Source organism: Thunnus albacares, chromosome 9, assembly GCF_914725855.1.
Source record: "Thunnus albacares chromosome 9, fThuAlb1.1, whole genome shotgun sequence".
Classification (NCBI taxonomy): domain Eukaryota; kingdom Metazoa; phylum Chordata; class Actinopteri; order Scombriformes; family Scombridae; genus Thunnus; species Thunnus albacares.
Window position 1 is genome coordinate 27,249,061 of NC_058114.1, and position 12,866 is coordinate 27,261,926.

The following is a 12,866-nucleotide window of genomic DNA, read 5'->3' on the forward strand; positions in this document are numbered from 1 at the left end:
AGTTAACATTTAAGCCTTATTATGTCGATTTTCTTTTGATGTCGCAGACCCTGAATTATGGATCTGTTCGGTTCAATTTAATCTCACAATAACCAGGTGGCACTTTGAGAAACCACTGAAAGGTTAGTGCCAAAAAGTGTTATTCTTAAATCTCACACATGAACGGAAGTCATTTCCATCTGTCACTACAGTTTCAGTTGTTGCAGTGTCAAATCGTGTTCTACCATCTTTCCATCTCTATAACAGAATAAAAATCCCTCACAGTGACCCAGATCTGCTCCCTGTTCTGCATGTGCTGAGGTGCTCATTCATTTTTGAAAGAATTAAGCTGGTTCTCACAAAATTAATCATCTTTACTCTCCTTAATAAAATGCTTCTATCATATCAGGGCCTGCTGCTGAACCCACATTTGATTTGTGAGTTAAAGGAACAGTGATAATCACAGAGCCTCTGTCTTACATGACCAAAGCACTTTGTGTTTATGGGCTCATGATGCAAGCCAGCAGCAGGCTAAACTGTTTTTAATTTGACCAACAAGGTTTTAGTTAGGGACCCGAGGACCAGGCAAGGAAAGGGGAGGAAGAGGGGGTAGAAACGGCAATGAATCAAAGTGAAAAGTGTCACCGCAGAAGCCTCGAGGTGACCAAATGGAGTTAATTACCAGTAAAAACTCACTGTTTCTAGACTGGCGGTTCGAGGTGTTAAGGTTGAATCATCAGACAGAGTGTGAATGACGATTGTTAAAGACACAGGGAAACGGAGAAAAAGATTCTCCTGTTAAGAATCAGTGAAGCGCCAGCTGCTCGGCCTAGAGGGGGCTAAGTGTATTTGGATTTAGGTTTTCTTCATCTATCAATGCCAATTATACGAATGGGGCATAATTGCCTTGTTATGAATGCCCCTTTCTTCTACTTTTTTGTTTGGTTGGCTTAAGGTTCCATGACAGACAACAAAGGCATTTGTAGTAACTTTGTAGTTGTTCTTCTTTCTGACAATGACCTCACCATTATTCTACGATCGGAACAAAGCAAAAACAATTTTGGCTTTGATTTCAGCCCTGACTTAAACCTTACAGTGAACAACCTTAAATATCACTTTTCATTTGTTAACTTCCCCAAGTATGACCTAAACCTGAGAACTGTAGCCAAGTGAGTCCAAATGTAAAGTGATGTGTCAATATATAACAAACAGATAACAGAAATAATGTTTACCATTCTTCTAATTCTTCATGTTTAGTGCAAGAAATGAATTTGAATTGGACACATTGAAAAAAGCATTTAACCTCCAGTGAAGCAGTGTCCAACGGAGAAAGACTGTGCAGTTAAGTGTGAAATAGAGCATTGCAGGGGGAAAAAAAATTACACTCACTCAACCTTTCATGACAGAGCAAATGTTTTTAAAAGTACTCAGGACCGACATCTGCTGCAATAATTAGATTAAACCCATCCTATCCATCTTGACTGAGAAGAGCAGCAGCAATAAGAGCAGAGCAGAGAGTCTCAGTCTAGTTTAGGAAGAGGATTGCATGTCAAAAAATGTGATCCAAAACTGCTCGCCAACCTGAAGGCTAAAATTTTGAGCAGAGCTTCTAGGAGACGTAATCATCTCTGACTGGAGCCCTAAGGCAGACTTCACTCCGCTTCTTCATCACCAGCACCCATCTTCTGCAAACACAGGAGCAGCGGGACTACTGGATGGTACCAAAACAGCCAAGGGGGGCAAAAAAGAGGCCTGAGATTGAAACGTGAAAGAAATCATTGAGGATTGCTACGAAATATCATGAAACCCATGAAAATGTACTCATTAAAGGAATAGTTTGACATTTTGGGAAATATGCATTTTTGCTTTCTTGCTGAGAGATAGATAAGAGGATTGATTAACTGCCTTTTAGGCTAAAATGACCCTTTTAGGCTAACTCTGGCTCATTTACAGCACTTTTTCTGTTGATTAATGAGCATTGTCCCTGTCAAATTAATAAATAAATGAAAAATGAAGAAAATTACCACTCTCATGTCTGTATGGTAAATGTGAAGCTACCACCAGCAGCTAGTTAGCTTAGTTTAGCATAAAGACAGAAAACCAGTGGAAACAGCTAGCCTGGATCTGTCCAAAGGTAACAAAACCACCTACCAACACCTTTAAAAGTTAGCCTACTAAAAGCAACAAAATACAGCCTATTAATCAGTGAGCAGAGATGCTGATATGTAGATATGTTACCTTTGGACAGAGACAGGCTAGCCATTTCTTCATTTCCAGTCTTAGAACTGAGCTAACAGCGCTTCATATTTGCTGTACAGACATGAAAGTGGTATCTATCTTCTCATCTAACTCTTGGCATGAAAGTGAATAAGTGTATTTCCCAAAATGTCAAACTGTTCCTCTGATACTAATTTTGCCCTTAGATATACTATATGCACTGTGCTTTCGACCAAATAATATCATGTTCCTTCATCATATTTTTCCTCTCTTGGGGTGAAAGGTGATATCATGAACTCACTCATGAGACACTGCATGTGCTATGCATTTATTCAACGCATTTTATGCGTTCTATTAACTATATTCTTCCTTCTAGTGACTGGAAACTGAATATTGGCTACTTGATGTGACAGAGCAGTAAAGTGTGATTTATGTTTCAAAGGTCTAATTGGCAGCATTTCCTCCGTCTCCAGGCTGCACTAGTCAGATTTCTGACATATCTGAAAACCTTGGGAGACTTGGCCTTAAACTGTGCTGGCTGGTTGCAGATAATTTATCTCTGTCTTGAGCTACCACTGAATAAAGAGCAGACCTGCTTCTGTGGCTAACTATATTTCTCTTTGGAAATATCGATTTACGTAGTTCAGCAGAACAATGTCTTGATGGAAATTTTTTACAGAGAAAAAAATAACTATAAAAGAGTTATAAATGCAGTCAGTTTCGGAACAGCTCATATAATTTTACCCCAAACTATATATTTTTCAGCTATTTTACCATAAAATCCAAATATAATATCCTATAAAATATTATGTACTGTAATATGATACAGAAATCATTTCCTTGTGACATTTCTAATAGAACATAGACTGGATTCGTCATTTTTTAGCCAAGCTAGCGGTGTAGCTCTATGGATGGCAATGTTAAACCTGCTAGCATTGTCATTGTGCACTTATTAGCATGCCGACAAGAAAAAACATAAAAGGATTATAGGTGTAGTAAGTTTAGGAACAGCTCATATAATTTTACCCCAAACTATAATTATTCATTCAGCCATTTTACCATAAAATCCAAATATATTTTGTTATAAAATATTATGTACTGTAATATGATATAGAAATCATTTCGTCATGACATTTCTAATCGAGCATTGACTAGACTTGTCATTTTTTAGCCACGCTGGCAGTGGAGCATGATACTTGGTTGGGCTGTATGGATGGCAGTGTTGGTCAGTCGATCAGTTCACTTTGTTCGGGATTGAAATATTTCAATATTGGATGGATTGCCATGAAATATTTTACAGACATTTATGGTCCCCAGAGGATGAATCATAATGACTGTGGTGACTTTAATTCTTGCGCCACCATGAGGTTGACATTTGTGGTTGTAAATGTAAAGGCTCAACAACTGTCGGATGGATTACCATGAAATTTGGTTCAGATATTGAACCAAATTTTTGTGTAGTGAATACACAAAAGTTGGTCTAATTGTATTGTATGGTATGTGGAACTGTGTAGGCTACTGTATTTTTCTTCTTTTGCACTTATGTCCTTTATGTTTGCACTGGTGCTGTATGTGATGTATTGTTACAGCTATTCCATCTGTACTGAGATTAATCCCACCAGCCTAGCTGTGTGGTAATAAAAGAAACCTGAACTTGTTACTATAAATGAAAATATGGTGTAATGTACAAAGTTTGTTACAAATGTGCTTCTGTTCCTTCTCCTCTTTAATGACTTTAATGTCTCTTTGGAATTGAAGGTTCTGTAAAAAAAAAAAAAAAAAAAAAAAAGCACAGCAGAGCTGTGAAATCCAATATTTGCATTTTGAATAAAAGCACTATTCTAACATTGAAATGGTGTAAAGGTGCCATTGATTCTTTTTCACTGATTAACTTCATAGAATTTATTGTTTTACACACTCATTCATAATAAATTACAATTCCCACCAGAGTGATCCCCAGTAAACAGCATCAGTGGTATATTCATTGTAAGCTGTAACTTTTGCAGCTCTAATCAGAATTATTCACAGTTCTGTCATTGCTATGTTATGCAAACATACAGCACATGTCTGCCTTCTAAATCTCCATGCAATGTCTACTGTAGGGAATTATCTTAACACAGCGAGAAAACAAGTAAAGACTTTTAGCTGTTGAGGCAATATTGATTTGATTTGCTTCCTAAAAGGGGAAATTTATAGATGCACGCTGTCTTCTCCAGAGAGCGATATTAGTTTCCCTCAGGAGGAAGGGATACTGTCTGAGCGAGGCGTGAAGAATTGGGTCCAGATTCAGCAGGAGCGTGGGCCCCTTCGTGAATGTATAACATGTTATTAAAGGAGAGAAAGTTGTTACAGGACTGTTTCTCTTGAAGGTTACCCAAAGCTATCCAGTTCTGTGGTTGCAGGAAGAAAATTTATTTCTCACAGTACAGCAAGCACCAAGACAGCTGACGACACTAAACCCTCGTCTCAGTTTCTCTCCCTTCTTCTCCTCTTTCTCCAGTTTTCTTCTTCACTTGATCCAAGTTGCTACCTCAGTTATATTCTCATTCTTACTTTCACACAGCCAAGTTTCACTCTGAGAACAGTTTGTTCTGTTTGTTCAACTTGGTGGGGTTTTTCATTTCTACTGCATGTTTTCATGTTTCATGTGTTCAAATCCTTTATTAAGCACCAATCAGTTGTATTTCATTTTGTTTTGGTAATATACTGTATGTGGTGGTAAGCTGTCTGCTTTTACACTACACTTGCCGGAGATCATGGTGTAATCAGTGTCAGCAGTAACGTGAGGTCTTTCTTCTTGCATTTTCTGTTTATCAGGGTCTGTTACTATTATGTTATTATAGTCTGACATGCTTCAGACAAGGTAGCTACACAATCCTGCCTCCAGAAAAGTAAACTGCATTAAAAGTTAGCAACAAGTTATGATCACAGCACTTGTCATGCACAGTACAGCCAGTTCCCAGATGGGAACCTATTGGTCTGCCTGTGAAAAAACACTTTTAAGACTTGGGATTTAAAAGTTCTCTCTTCACCTTGGACACAGTGGCTGACTAAACAATCTAACCGCGAGATTGATTTTGTAGCTGTTCTGGACCTTTTGATTGTATCACACTTCCTCAGCAGATGGGGTTTGGTCAGTTGTCATAGTATTACAAATATCACCTTTATAGTTTCAAATGTGAGACAACAGGACCAAGAAAAGTGCTCAGAAAAATGAACTTCTACAATTTCTGGGCAAAATCCATCTGCTGTGGAAAATCATGTGATACAATTGAAAGTTCCAGATCAGCTACAAAATGGACTGAACTGTTTTAAGACTGTCTACCTATCTGCTCTCAATTTCCTTGTCTTTTTTGTGTGTGGTGAAGATTTATTATTCCTATTATTAGTAGTAATAGTAAAAGGTTTTGATATATCTTGTCACATTACTGTGCTTTATTCATTCCTTACACAGTCTAAATATGCAACTGTTGGATTATAGTTCACTGGAAAATGTACATATTTGCTCCAGAGTAATATAGTATTATAGCCCATGCTGGAAAAAACTATGTAATGTAATATAAAAGTCTGGGGGGCATTGTAATTTAATTTCAGGGGACAAAATGAGATTTTACTCCAGTGCATAGATGTTGCAGTTATTATTTAAATTTCAAGATTTTTGTTTCTTTCTCTTAAATTCAGAATATCTCTAGTTAACTTCTCACATCTGGATTTTGCAGTTGTATGTTATATTATTTTTATTCTACTGTATTGCAAAATGGTGTGCGGGGAAATTATCTGTACACACACACACACACACACACACACACACATCACATGTACTGTTTGTAGGCACATGTACATTCACAATCTTGTCTAAACTGCAGAGGCTCAGGCTTGTCTCGCTCACATTTGAACACCCCCATTTTTTTCCCATAGTAGACAGATCAGCTCAGTGTGGTGCAGCTGCAGTCTAGCAGACTGACTGATGCATCTGTGGAACAGGAAGTTTTTCCCAGTTACAATCGGCAGTGGATGCTGATAACAGAGTTCCACAGGTTCAATGCAAACTGTTTGTGTTGACGGACACACTGAGGAGGTACAGTATAAGAGAGCTGAGCTGAGCTGAAAGAGAGAGTGCGTATCTACTCTACCAGCTGACGCCATGCTGCAGACACTGGCCCTCCTGCTGCTCCAGGTAGCATATGGTGAGTATGGAGTTAGAGAGGTCAAACTGAGCAGTAGAACAGTAGCATTGTGGTTAATAAATACAGATTTAACATTACTGTAAGTCAGTTAGCTCCAGTACATGCTCTCAAATCAAAGTTTACATGCAATGTGGTATCCTTTACTATGTGTTTTTAGTTTTTGGATGTGGTACACCTGCTGTCAAGCCCAACAGCAATAGGGTAGTAAATGGAGAGGATGCCCGGCCCCATAGCTGGCCCTGGCAGGTAACCGCCATGTTTCACATTCACTTGTGAAATAAATAACTATTCTCTTATTTAATTATTTTTCCATTAATTCACAGTGACTGTTTTTTCTCAGATCTCCCTGCAGGTGAAGCACGGCAGCCGTTTCCATCACACTTGTGGAGGAACTCTGATTGGACCTCGCTGGGTGCTGACTGCTGGGCACTGCATCTGGTGACTAACATTAAGACAAGCTGTGAGGCTGAAACAGCAGTGAATTCCTATGTGTGAGGTGTAGTAAATTATAAGGGATATAATACTTGTAAATGTGCCCTGAAATGATAGAAAGTATGTATTTTGCAGGCCAGGAGATGTGTACCGTGTGGTTCTGGGAGAGCATGACATGAGCCAACAAGAAGGCACTGAACAGATCAGAGACATTCTGCGCATCATTGTCCATCCCAAGTGGGATATTGACCATGTGGCTGATGGGTGAGTTTATTCTTGGGGACAAACAAAACAATGATTTCTCCATTACATAAGTTAGTCTTTGTGTCCCCTGTGACAACCTTAATAAGCATATAAGCATCAATGATACTATGTGTTAATTTATACCCGTTGCAAAGAACCAAAAGCTAATTAAAAAGTCATATAAGCAATTTAACCATACACTGCAACTATTCAATGTATTTGATAATATCACTGAATATCTAACTAGAACTATTTTCTCTCAGCAATGATCTTGCCCTGCTGAAGCTGGATAAGAGCCCCATTATGAACGACAGCATTGGCCTGGCTTGTATCCCGGAGGCTGGAGAGATCCCCACTCATGGGGCACCGTGTTACATCTCCGGCTGGGGCAACCTTTACAGTAATGTCACTGTGTCCTCATCTGTCATCTTGTCTTTGCACTGGTCGCTTCAAATCAGTGCCGTATTTAATTTGTATAGAAAATCAAATGGTGATTCAGGTGATAATCTTGCCTTAACACAATCTGCATTGTACACTCTGCTTGTTACACACAACATATGATTTACTCATGTGTTGTTGACCAGCTACATCCTCTCTGTGTTTCAGCCCATGGTCCCATGCCTGATAAGTTGCAGCAGGCCTTGCTGCCTGTGGTTGAGCACAGTGTGTGCAGCCGCAGTGACTGGTGGGGCATCAGCGTCAAGACCACCATGATCTGTGCAGGAGGAGATGTTGTATCTGGATGCAATGTATGTGAGGCACCTAGAGAAAGCCTCTTGTTCCTGTCAGAATTGAACTGCCTATGAACACAATAGGCTACTTTATACTACAGTATGTTAATGTCTCTCTCTTTCAGGGAGACTCTGGAGGTCCTCTGAACTGTTTGGGTCAGGATGGTAAGTGGTACGTTCAGGGCGTCACCAGCTTTGTTTCCTCCCGCACCTGCAATGAGGTGAAGAAGCCCACAGTCTTCACGCGCACCTCTGCCTTCACCGAGTGGCTCAGTGATGTAAGTTAATCAATACACCTGCTCTGTTTGATTTATAGCAATACCTCACCTGTGTGTCTGTAGAGAAACAGAAATGTACTGCACTCAAAAAATCTTCTTGTTGTCTCTTCAGGTCATGCTGCGATACTGAGGATTCCTCTGGATGTCAATTGATCAACTCCTGCTCGTCTGCTCAGTTTCAAGTTTCACATCAGGGTCAAAAACATGAATGATGATCTGTCAGCATTAAAGAAATATCAGAAAATAAGAGGATGCAATATATTTAAATTTAATTAAAAACTGAAATACTTGAAATGCCAGTTTTTCAATTGAATATAGTAATATAACACTTATTTGTAAATGCATATAGTTGCATTTAAAACTCATTTCAACAATGAATTCATACAGTACCATAAACATGTGTCTCATGAACTGTTGAACCTGCGTTTTAATAAGTCACATAAAAACAACAACACGCAAAGCACTGCAGCATGCAGAATAAAACAAAATCTGCATTTTTCATGCATTTCTGAATATGTTAGAAAAGTGTAGAAAGTCACACCACCTCTGTAAAAATGCACCGTACCACTTGATATTTCCTCCCCTCCTGTTGTGTGATAAGGAAAATGAGGAATGGCTGCCCATCAGTGTGCGTGGGTGACTTATGCATCAGTATTTCCTATCAATCATCACCAAGGTCGGCCAAGAGTCAGCCATGGTGAACACACTGTATGATACATCCAGGTGGGAGCTGAGCTGGAAAGCAGCATTTCACATCAGATAAATAGCAGCAATAGGTTACCTTGATGCACGACCTCAGCAGTCTGCTGCATCAGATAACAGGTGCAATTAGAGACACTTTTTTGACAAATGTACATCCACTTTCTGACACGTCTTTGTTATTTTTAGCATAATAGATGATGATAATAACACAATATAACTGGTACATAACAAGTTCTCAAATTTGTTTGAATATATCATGTCTGAAAGGGCCTACATTTATTTTTAGAGTGATCAATGGAACAAAAGCCTGGAAATATCATTTACTGTAGCCTTTCAGCTGTGTGTATGCTGACAGCAGCGAAGTTTTATAAAAAAGTGTTTGGTAATAAGTACAAAGCTACAATATTAACATTTAGATGGTTACATCTGTAATAAGCCTGCATTTTTTGCTTGACATATTGACTGTCAGGAACATATATATTTATTAGTTGTTTATATTTCTATCTCCAATCTGATTTCATCAGATTATTGCTGTCCACACTGAAGAATATCTTGCCTCAGATACTCACATCGTAACATCCCATAAAAATTCATTCATCTTTGATTTATCACTTAAGCTAAATTTCACATCTGTAAAGAGAGAACACATATCTGCTCTACTGACAATGAGAAGCACACATCAGTCACATCCAGACTCATTTTAAAATGAGAGTTAAAATTAAAATTGATGTAAAAGTAAAAAACAAACATTAATGGCCTCAGCAGCTCCAACACATCAGTCTTTAAATGAGTCAGTATATAAGAGTTTATAGTCTCTGGTTTCAAGCTTTTGGAGAGAATTTCCTTTGCAAATATTGAAGTTTAGCCTTGCACAAATACACTATTCACTGAAAGGAATATAATCTGTAGATGGGTGAAGTGTTGCTTCAAGCAATGACATGAACACAAACCTTTTGACATTTGTTTATCCCCATCTGCTGGTAGATGTGGGAACCTGCTCAAAGCTGATAGCATCACAGCAGCTCCACTCAGTGGAGAGAAAAGGAGCAGAGAGACCACACTGCAGTGATTTCTACTACCCACATTTGACATCAAACACATGACATGTACCTCAATAGAAAGTGATTTCTCTTTAGTTACTCTTCAATGCCATTACAGTAATGCCATTAGACTACTGTCATCTAACTAACTCTTCTGTATATTGTCAGAATATTGCTGCTCCTACTGCATTGTAACCTCTGAAAGATGGTGAAATGTTTGAATTGTTAAACTGTTAATGATTATTTCCTCATTTGCACAGTTTCTTAGGAGGGTCATGAGACCTCATCTGATTCTCAACACCACCTGTGTGCTTCGGTGCACAATAAACTATATAACATACAACACAGAGTGAGCGTGTAATGCTCCACATGCAATTTTCTGCACTCCAACAAGTATGATGGACATTTGTACAATATGCATTCTCACTGCTTTTGATAAGTTGGTTTTAAAAGAATACATACTGTAATAGCTTACAGTAGCTGAAATCACATTCTGGCCATTTGGAGGCAGAGGGGTCTCACTCAACTTGACAAGAACATTATAATTGAGAAGACACTAATACATTTTGGTATTACACAGAACCTAGATATGCTTTATGCTGCATTCTTTCTGTAAATATTAACTAATTTTGTATGAGGTTATGTGTTTTCACATTATTTCAACACATCCAGATGCCAAACTTTACCCTACAATCTTAGACAAAAGGGTGTTTTCCGTGCTGTTAAATGACTGGATGTGTTATCATTATTGCCTCAACATATACACATAATCTATTCTTCTAACAGGCTTAATAAAATATACTGTCAGTGTTTGTTTCAGTCTTTTAAACTGTCTCTTTACAATATTTGGACGAAACCTGTATAAAGACACAGTGTGGCTCAGTATGTGTATTTCACATCCCACACACTGAGTGACACTGTGGTCATAACCTTGATGGCTGCTCAGTCTCACCGCCCCCGGAGACTCAACCAGTTCTAACAGCTGAGTTTTATGGTTTTATGGATTACAGCACAGTCTGCTCACAGTGTAGTACTACAGGGTGGCCCCTGGTAGTAACAAGAGGGCAAACTGTTTGACCCCGTGTGGACTATGCCAGCATGGCAGATAAGTGGCATCAACTCAGTGGACCTGAGGACAATCATTGACTCTGATACCATAACAATTCTCATAAGGAAAACAAAACACTGAAGATGTGTCATACTATATGAGGCAGTTAATACAGTATATTGATTTGTACCAGGAGAGGTGTGGTGTAAAGACTTTAAAGTAGTTCTTGCAGATAGATTAAAAAAGAAAGATGTCAAAATGTATTCCCTTAAAATAAAAAAGTAATTCTGGGTTTGCAGAAGAAGAAGGTAATAACAGTTACGCAGTATTTTGATTAGCGTGTGGGTGGAGGTACAATGAAAGCATTCCAAAGGTTAAAGGTAAGCCTCAGCTGATCTTTCTATCATATGTGGGTCTCCTGAAGTCACATGGGGGAAAAAACCATTACATCAAACCTAATGGACTAGTCAATAAATGACTAGATGAATTGTAAAAAGCAGCCACTTTAAGATGCTCCTTTATACTTGATTGTGAGTCTTCAGTCTTGTCTCATGCGCAGATCATATCACATTACTGTGTAGACTTTGTATAGGTCAAGGACGGAGCTAGAAACACTGTTAGAACCAATCAAATAACTATTATATTACTAATATTAATATTGCTTAATATTACTGGTCATAACTGCACAGAAGCCTCTGGCACTAAATTATCAGTAACTATCAGTGACTCATGCTAGATAGATATTTAATTAATGATCGATAAATACGTCATGGACCTCAATATGAACTGTGAATTTCAGCCTTAATTTATATCAAGTGAACAAAAGACTATATTTTATTGCACATTTCTAAAGACCTCCCCTTTGCTTTAACCAATTCAGTGTGCCTCTTTAGTGCTCACTTATCCTGACTGTGGTTGAACAGTGCCATGTGGTGTCAGACAGTTTGCTGCAATGTCTGCGCAATTTTCATTTCTGGATATCAAGTCACGTTTGATGTCATACTATTTTTTTGAAAGACCACCGGCAACTGTTCGTTTCAATTTATGTTTTTATTTACCCAGAGACAAAAACATCTGTATATCGCTCAGTATCTGTCTTTTCTGTCTTTTATCTGCAAAATAATTAGTGGCTAATAATTAATCCCAGTGAAATGCAATTATGCAACCTTTGAAGAAATAATTACATTTTCCTAGTGATTTATTACACTTCACAGGCATTGTCACCACAGAATTATGTTGCATGCAATTAGTGGAGCAAAAATTGAATGAAATTAGATAAAACTAAATACTTGTACTTGTATGTTTATGGCATTTACGCACATAGTTTGTTCAGGCAAGTTTTAAAGTGATGCTGCTGGTCATTTTGCATGGTTGTTGTTTCAGAAATGAAGTGAAGTTGTTCAGAAAATTTCAAATGTATTTTCTTTTCACTTGTCAGAATGTGCAAAGAAAAACTAACATATAAATATGTTATAAATGTTATATGTCATTTATTATAAAAAGCATAATTGTTTTTTTATTCATTTACATTTAAATACAGATTCAAATTTTGGCACATTTTTTATGTAGTAATGGGTTTCAGTCAGTTCTGCTGCTGTAATCAATAAAATGAAGTATTCAAATTATTTAAGAAATGTATGTTTTTACTTTTTTAAGCTCTTATGTGACCATGTGATGTATTATTCTGATAAAATGAGTAAGTGAGTATTATTTTTTGTATGTGTTGACTGTATGTTTGCATCTGTAATGGACCACATTGTTTCATCATGTTCCATTTTGAATGTTGTACAGTGGGGAGGTTTTTGAGTGGATATTTTATCTATTTTATTTAACTTTCTGCCAGATGTTTTTTTGCCTGAACACTGTGTACTTGATACTGTCTGACCTGCCATCAGATTATCGTTTCTGTTGTAGTCAAGCAGTAAAGTATAATGATTGTTGGTTTTGAGCTGTTGTTTTGAAGCTAGATAACATAGTACCTGTTAACTGTAGACTATCAGGTTATTCAC

The 12,866-nt window shown here is 37.8% G+C and overlaps 1 protein-coding gene across 1 annotated transcript; it reads left to right on the top strand.

The window, feature by feature from the left end:
- The first annotated feature begins 6,044 nt into the window (after positions 1–6,044).
- On the top strand, positions 6,045–8,361 carry LOC122989566 (chymotrypsin-like elastase family member 3B). Its single transcript, XM_044362539.1, has 8 exons — positions 6,045–6,383; positions 6,541–6,629; positions 6,724–6,821; positions 6,951–7,079; positions 7,322–7,458; positions 7,665–7,807; positions 7,915–8,067; positions 8,180–8,361. The coding sequence occupies exons 1-8, from the start codon at positions 6,341–6,343 to the stop codon at positions 8,195–8,197; spliced, it is 810 nt and encodes a 269-aa protein (XP_044218474.1). The 5' UTR covers positions 6,045–6,340; the 3' UTR covers positions 8,198–8,361.
- Positions 8,362–12,866: the final 4,505 nt, after the last annotated feature.